We start from the raw sequence: 8,321 nt of genomic DNA on the forward strand, positions 1-8,321 counted from the left end.
ATACAAGTGGATGCTTTTAGTTTTCTCCTCCTTCCAATTGACTTTGCCTTTTTTGGTTACAGCTCTTTCTTGTCTCTTTTATCTTTTCTTGAACATCAACAGAAGTTGATATAGGAGTTTATAATTACAAAGATTTTCTGTTTTCAGAATGTAATTTCAGGTGCAGCCTGGAACATGTACTGACCCTATAAATAGGCTACTGATGCAGACGGAGGATGCAGAATGGGTTGGAAATTTATTTTGGGTTTTTTTTCAGTAAAAGGCTATATAATATTAGACCCTTGAAATTTGGTTTTGTGAGAGTACTTTTTAAATGGAAAAAATATTATTCCTATCATTTTCAATTATTAAAATAGTTGCCAACTGAATACTTGTCAGTCAGTTGCATTTTCTGATAGTATATTCGTGTTTGCATTATCTGAATCTTTTCAGATAAGTGGGTTTAATGTGCTCATTTTTGTGCTCTCTCCTGATTGTAGCTTGTTCCTCCTGACTTTTGTTTTGCAGGCATTACTGGGTCATACTGATACTGTCACATGCTTAACAGCATCTCTAGCTTACCACATAATTGTGAGTGGATCACGGGATCGCACCTGCATCATCTGGGATTTGAATAAACTCTCTTTTCTAACACAGCTTCGAGGTCACAGGGCTCCAGTTTCAGCACTCTGTATAAACGAATTAACGGTAAGAAGCCGAATACCATTCACCAGTGTGCAGTGGGAGCAGTAGCAAGAGTCAGAATTTGTTAAACCAAAGAAAAACAAACTAGGCTCTTCTGTTGGTTCAGCAAAACTTGTATAATTAATCTGAAAACTAATTAGCTGGTTTAGGGAATAATTTGTGTCTTTTATCCAGAGACATGTGAGTTTATTTCACGCAAAAGTGGCTTGAACTCGGAAGGGTTTAACAGTGTTGGCATCAGCTTAGCTAGTGGGGCATTCAAAGTCAATTGTCAAACCTGCCATGGGAGCTAAGAAAAGGTTTTGATATGTGACTTTGGTTGACTTCTGTTCTCTTACGCTTAATTTAAAGGAAGCAGAAAATACCTTGGATGAAGCTGTAGTGACAACTGTAGTGGAAACAGACATATCCTAAAAGCTTGTCTCCCTGGTTGTCCTGTAACTTACAGGTTGCCATTTATCCAGCTCCCATGCACATCAAAGAATTTGCCTGTGTTGAAACTTTATGTAGCTGGTCCATCAGGGCTGGATGGACCATATTGCAACTGGAGCAGAAGTAGTGGTTGAAATCAACACAAAACGGTGCTGTAATGAACAGAGAGGGTAGCAAGAGGCACAATTTATTTGCTGCTAGTATTCTGGTGGTTGTAGTGTTGCCAGTGTTTCAGATTGCAACTCCTGTTTCCCCTCTGCACCGGTTTGGACCATCTCTTACTCTTTTGCCAATAAGGAAGCAAATAAAATTTAAGGTGGTACATGTTTTGAAAAAAAGTGGAGTCAACATGAGCAGAGTCTTTGAAAACTGAGAAGAGAAAGTACTGAAAATAATGTGTTAGATTCTTATGCTGTGAAAAGTGAAAAGTCTACTCATTGTATGCTGTAAGTACAACAAATAGGTTGCTACTAAGTCTAGCCTAAAGGTTTGTTTAGGTTGCCAACCTCAGCTTGAATAGAACTTCCTGAAAAGTGCCAGCCTTGATGGCTGAATTTGGCTTGTAAATTAACCCAGCTTATGTTTTTGCTGAAGAAAACCTGAGACTTGTATTGAATCACATTGAAATATGGAGGCGTTATTTGTCTTTGCAGGGGGATATTGTATCATGTGCTGGCACCTACATCCATGTATGGAGCATCAATGGCAGCCCTACTGCAAGCGTAAACACTTTCACTGGCCGAAGCCAGCAAATAATGTGTTGCTTTGTGTCAGAGATGAATGAGTGGGATACCCAGAATGTCATAGTAACTGGCCATTCGGATGGAGTTGTCCGGGTAAGTACCAGGAATCACTGCTCAGAAAAAATAAGCTTATGCCTTGGTAGTAGTAGTACTAGTTAGAGAAGCCATGTCTATCCAACACGGTGTCCTGGCAGGTTCCAAAAGCAGTCCTGCTATACTTGGGTGCAATTAGTCCTGCAGGAAGGAGGGAGTCCAGGCTGGGTAGACAATGCAGACTGTTTTTGGCACTGGAACCAGCTGTGCCATTTCTGCACAGGGTGGTGCACTGTATCCTATCCGCAAGTTAGATGGACATTGAAGATTCATGGAAAACTCTTCCAGTGAGCTGACATCCCTATGCAGTCTTTCAGTTTTCCTTCCTCTTTTCAATGCACCCGTTGTGATGTGGTAACTAGCAATAGTCAGCAGCATACATTTTCTGTCCTGCTCTATTTTGGTCACTTTTTGGTCCCCAGCTTTCATGCCTGGAGATTGTAGTTTTCTTTCACCATTTTTGTTCTACACATCTTGAGACAATTCATTTTGCTGCCTAGAAAGAAAAGAAGAACTTAGTGGCATCTCTAATCACTGCGAGTCTAACCCAGTTTTCAGTACTTTTCTGTGTGCAGCCCTGGGTCTGCCTTAACTGGAGTCTGCTGGTCAGATTGCTGTGTGGAGTGGATTTTTTTATTTGAGCAGCTAAGATGTTAAATAACAGCACAAGACCCGTTCACTTGTGATGCAGGCATGAACACAGATGTCCTCTTATAGTATCTAGCCCCCCAAAACAGGGCTTAGTATGGAGATGTGACCTGCCTCTCGTGCTACCAGTGCAAACGCACAGTTCTAATAAGCCATCTTAACTCTAGAAGTAGCTCAGAAGAAAGCTAAGAGTTCAATACATGCCACTTTGCTTGTCACCTGTTGCTCCAGTTCTGGCGGATGGAGTTTTTGCAAGTACCAGAAACACCAGCTCCAGAGCCTGTGGAGATGCTGGAAATGCAAGAGGATTGTCAGGAAGCACAAATAGGTATGTCTTCTGACAGTGCTTTGTATTTGCCTGTTATCTGCTCTTCGCTATATGTAGGTAAAATCCTGTGGTCCTACAGTGCAGAATGGATGATGGGGATTTTGTCTCAAAAGACAATAGACATCCAGTAGGCATAATAAATAGAGCATCAGAGTTCTTTGTTCACACCTTGCTTATGGTAGTTTCATACTGCTATGAGTAAGAAAATATCATGCCCACAGTACCTTTTTTCCTGTGAAGATTGAACTTCTCTGTGTGTGGTTGTTTCTGCTATTGGTGAGCCCAACAGATGCTACCATTGTCCAAAAGCTAGACTTTTTTTTTTTTTTAAATTTTGAAACTGAATTATAGCATAACAGCAGAGTTAGAAAACCTAATGACGGAACAGCATGCTGTTTAGACAAGCAGTGCTGGCCATATACTTTTTCCCTGTTGGAAGATTTCAGTCTGTGCTTGATGGGTGCTTCTTTTAGCCATCTCATCTTCCTCTTGCCCTCTGCACATTGAAGATAGGATCTGGATTTGGATCTGGGTCGCATGATACTCAGTAATTATTACATAAATACAGCTTTTTTTTTTCAGTGTCACTAGAAATATAAATATCTTTGGCAGTTGCTTTTTTCTATTAACAAAACCTGTTATTAACAAATCTGCATCATGTTTCTCAATCAATTGGAGTTTCAGCATAGCTGACTGTGCTTACTTGTGTAAATTTTGCTGAAAAGCAGCAGGATTTGGTTTTGCTAACTTGAGTATTCTTCAAAATTTTGCTCATTATGTCTATGCCTACCTCAGACAGACTATCATAGGAAATAGTTTCAGCTAAGGAATGCTGTTTTCTGACAGACCGGTGCAAAAAAGATTAATAGTGTGAGTCCTGGCAGGAGCTTGATCTCTCTGCAAAGGCTTTGAGATGCCTGCATGCAGTCTCCCTCTGGTCATGCTGTGGTGCTACCTGTTGGGTTGTAGGTGGTGCAGCAGCAGAATAGCAAAGAAGGTCAGGCCACAAGCAGCCTTGCTAACAACATCTTCTCTCCTGTTGGGTGAATCCAGGGCAAGAAGCCCACGAAGAGGACAGCAGTGACTCTGAGGCAGACGATCCATGCATAGGCCAGGACATGAAACTGCAGGAGAGCCAGAGTCAACCAAGCAGCACCAGCCACAGGCCTAGGTCATCATCAAACAGAGCAGCAGCAGCATGGTCAGCAGACAGCGGTTCTGATGACTCCAGGCGTTGGTCAGACCAGCTCAGCTTGGATGAGAAAGATGGCTTTATCTTTGTGAATTATTCTGAGGGACAAGCAAAAATGCATCCCCATGCTCAGGTTAACCACCCGCACCCCAGCTATGCTGAAGCACGGCACTACAGCAAGCTTAAACCAGGTAAAAGAAATGGGGCACACTTCCTCTGTTAGATAAATGCGCTGTGAGCACTGACCCCTAAGGCAGTCTGTCTATGCAGCTTTAAGCAGGGTTGGCTGATAAATTCCAAAATGGTCAGTGAAGAGAAAAATTTGTGTGTCAAAGGTTGCATGTTGCTCAAGATTTTCCTGAGGAGCTGTGGTCTGTTTACTTTGGCCGGCAGCAAAGCTGCTCGCCACTGTGACCACAGCAACCCCTTGCAGCAGGACCGTGGAGAGAACAGAAAGAACAAAAGCAAGGGAACTTGCAAGTCAAGATAAGGATAGTCTCAATAAGTGAAGGAAAGAGGATGGTGAAATGAAGTGATGCAAAGGCAATCACTCGTCACCTCCAGCAAGCAGAATGATGACCAGCCAGTCTCTGAGCAAATGGTTGCCTTCCCCAAAAAACTCTCCTCTCAGTTTTATTGCTGAGCTTGATGTTATATGATGTGAAATATCCTGTTGGTCAGTTTGAGTCAGCTGTCTAGCTTGTGTCCCCTCCAAACTCCTGAGGGGGGGTGGGAGCAGAGTGGGGAAAAAGGGAAAACCTTGACACCCTGCAAGTACTGCTGAACAGCAGCCAAAACACTGGTATGTCATCAAATCTGTTTCAGCCACATGCCCAAAACACACTGTCATATGAGCTTTAATGAAGAAAATTTATGACAGCTGGAAATCTGAGTCTTGACTTTAAAAATCAAATCAAGAAAACAAAATAAAAAACAAAAAAATGACACTATCCTGGTCCTGTCAGGCTTTGGTACAGCTTCCTTCCTTGTATGTCACCATTCTCTGCAGCTCCCTACTGGGCACAGAGAAATTGTAGGCTCCGTGCATTGTTTCGTATCCTCTCCTTTCTTACATGCAATGGGGAGCAGTTGAAAAATGTGCTTTCCCTGAGTGAAATTTGAGTCAGAGCGTTATCTCTGGCGGGATATTCTTTCTTTCTATAAAGTCACACATACAGGTATGTTGAGGGAGGAGGGAGAAAAAATGAGAATAAGCAAATTTTCTTTTTCCCTTTCTACTTCTCGTTCATTTCTAGGATACAGATGGGAGCGTCAGTTGGTGTTTAGAAGCAAACTAACTATGCACACAGCATTTGATCGCAAAGACAACGCACATCCAGCAGAAATCACTGCGCTTGGCATCTCTAAGTGAGTAGCTTGCAAGCGATTGCTTAAAACATTGTTTCAGTGGGAAGCAGTACGAACCAGCCATTGTTCTTTGCATAATGATGTTTTGTGGTGCTTCTGTTTAAGGCAGACTTGTTCAAGGACTGAGATAAAAAAAATACTAAAATAAGTAGACTCATTCAGCTGCATTGTCTTACACAGAGTGTTGTCCATTTCTCAGACCAGGCTAATTTGCTGATTGGTTACTATGCCAGTAGTTTAACATATTACATATTCTGACATGTAAAATCTGTCATTGATGTCTGCACATTGCTGTGCCAGAGTTGTTACAGGAACACTTTTGCTTTTTTTCTTGCAGGGATCACAGCAGAATTCTTATTGGGGATGGTCGAGGCAGAGTGTTCAGCTGGTCCGTAAGCGATCAGCCTGGCCGATCTGCAGCTGATCACTGGGTGAAGGACGAGGGAGGAGACAGCTGTTCGGGCTGCGCAGTCCGGTTTTCACTCACTGAGAGGCGTCACCATTGCAGGAACTGTGGACAGCTCTTCTGCCAGAAGTAAGCCAGCCAACAGTCTCCTTTGGGCTCTTTTCCATACAGAATTTTAGGCTGGGTGAAGCTGTTGCATACCATGGAACTGGGCTGATAGAGTGAGGTTTCTCTTACCAAAACAGAACTGATGAAGAAAAAACATCAAAACTCTCAAAACCTTCAGGGAGTAATTAGAAAAGACAGACCTGCCCGTTTATAAATCCAGTTAGCAAGACGGGTATCTGGAGAGAATGAAATCTGCTTGCAGCTTTGAAAATCTCTGTTGCCCATCTGGGAAAAACTCTAGACAAATGAAGGTAGCAAAGAAAACAAAAAAACCCAAACAAAAAAACCCCAAGCCAAACGAAGAAAAACCCCACCATACCCCAAACAAACTTCTTCTGCAGCAACTAGTTGTTCTTGTCAGTATGTTCTTGTCAGTCAAAATGTAAACTGTGTGCGGGACTGTAGGGATGGTCATGTAGGAGCCAGTAGCATGCAGCCTCAGACAGGAAAATGTATGACACAGAAGGGTGTATGTGCGCTCCCCTTACCCAGGAGCTGAGGTGGGAGTCTCCTCTCTGGTCCACTGGGTCAGACGGTATTTCTAGATTCATCTCTGTAGCTGTACCTTGAGTCAAAACTGGTGACAACAGCTGTTTTTAAGCTACCTCTCATGTAGAGTCATTTCATTGATTCTGTGGTGATCATACAAGTTAAATTCTGCTTCTGTCACGCTGCATTGCACTTCTTTGGCAATACAAATTTGGACAGTTTTCTGGTATATGAAGTCATGATGACAATTTCATGGGCAGAAATGGCTAGGTCAGGAGGGGACCTGTGTTCACAGCAATGTTTGTTTTCCTCTACAGGTGCAGTAGGTTTCAGTCCGAAATCAAGCGTCTGAAGATTTCATCCCCAGTCAGAGTCTGCCAGAACTGCTTCTACAACCTGCAGCATGAGCGGGGTTCAGAGGAGGGGCCCAGAAATTGATGGGGTCCTGTCAAACAGAGACCCCATCCAGCCCCACCGTCACTCCAAGAACTAGTGAGAGTATCGTGCAGTGATCAGAAGGGATTAGAATATTGTCTGTTTACACTTAAGTTTTTACTGAGTTTTAAGCACTAAAAGGGATCATTGGATTGATTAGTGTTGACAGAAGGTAAATGAGGCTAACAGCATAATTAAAAGAAGAACAAGGTCCAGGAAGACGTGATTAATAACCACAAATCCAATAGAACTGTCAACCCCTAAACCTACATTGACGTGGCTATTGAGAAAATCCTTACTTATCCTAAACACCCGTTCTTGTCTTGTTTTTGTAGAGCTAGTCATCTTTATCGGGGGGAGGGGGAGGGGAAGGCTTTTTAGAAGATAGTTGTAAATCTGCCTTCTTCGCAAGTAACTGTGTATATTGTAAATAGGTATAATGGCCTTTTTATCTAAATATGAACTTAACTGCCTGTTACATGGGACTTCAGATTAACCACTATACTTTGTGTGGCATCTTTATCTCATCTATCAATTTAAATACGAATGTTTAAAAAAACCAGAAAACTCGAAGGCATTATGCGTATTTCTGTTAAAAATCCAGTCTGTGCATGTTTGTTCTTTCAGTTGCCCGCAGTATCTTATTTAAGTAAGGCTATTCATAGAATTACATGGATTTTTTCAAAAGAAAACATTTTTGAGAATAGGACTTGGGAGTATTTTATTCTAGCTGTAAGATAACCAGGAACTAAATTGTACACTTGTGTTGCATTTTATACCAAACTATTTACCACCTCAGTGTTGTTCATATTTAATAAGGCCTTTTTTATACATATGTCAGAGCTGCAGTTTTGTTAAATTACCTAATGTTCATTAGCAGCTGATTCATGCAGTGCAAGAACCAGCTTTTACCATCCTTAGTCAATAGCAATTGGCTTGCGTATAGGTACAGAATGAATTCCTTGTGCATAGAATTTAACCGCTGTTGTCCTGTAGCTTGTTTGCAAAACAACCTTTTGGAACAATAGGCATTGCTCTGAAATAGAGTGATATTAGCCATGTCAGAAGTGCTTCTGAGAGCTATCTTCGCATTTCAGCACATGGCATCAACTTGAGGACGGCAGTAGATTTCCATTATGGTTTTTAAGTTCCAATATGAATTTAATTGCAGTATTTTTTTACTACTCTGTCATTTATTTTGCACTACATACGGGATGAAGTAGAGACACTGTTATCCACTGGGATTGGAACACATGCATCAGATAGGCCCATGGACTTAATTTCTGAATGAGGTCTTGCCAGTGGGTTTTTGGTTGGGCTGGTGGGGGGGCGGGG

At 42.0% G+C, this 8,321-nt stretch overlaps 1 protein-coding gene across 7 annotated transcripts in view; it reads left to right on the forward strand.

Moving 5' to 3' along the window:
• Positions 1–8,299, forward strand: part of WDFY3 (WD repeat and FYVE domain containing 3) — a 141,774-nt gene extending 133,475 nt beyond the window's left edge. For 5 of the 7 annotated variants that reach the window (XM_035895518.1, XM_035895519.1, XM_035895520.1 and 2 more), the window contains 7 exons: positions 508–687; positions 1,770–1,952; positions 2,832–2,928; positions 3,982–4,311; positions 5,377–5,488; positions 5,826–6,023; positions 6,869–8,299. In XM_035895518.1, the coding sequence (XP_035751411.1) occupies positions 508–687; positions 1,770–1,952; positions 2,832–2,928; positions 3,982–4,311; positions 5,377–5,488; positions 5,826–6,023; positions 6,869–6,989 (1,221 nt within the window). In that variant the 3' untranslated portion in view covers positions 6,990–8,299. Of the gene's footprint in view, positions 1–507; positions 688–1,769; positions 1,953–2,767; positions 2,929–3,981; positions 4,312–5,376; positions 5,489–5,825; positions 6,024–6,868 lie in introns of those variants that run through there. The other 2 variants (XM_035895522.1, XM_035895523.1) reach the window with 2 other exon arrangements.
• Positions 8,300–8,321: the final 22 nt, after the last annotated feature.

The sequence above is a fragment of the Egretta garzetta genome, unplaced genomic scaffold (assembly GCF_000687185.1).
Source record: "Egretta garzetta isolate BGI_Z169 unplaced genomic scaffold, ASM68718v1 scaffold615, whole genome shotgun sequence".
Classification (NCBI taxonomy): Eukaryota; Metazoa; Chordata; class Aves; order Pelecaniformes; family Ardeidae; genus Egretta; species Egretta garzetta.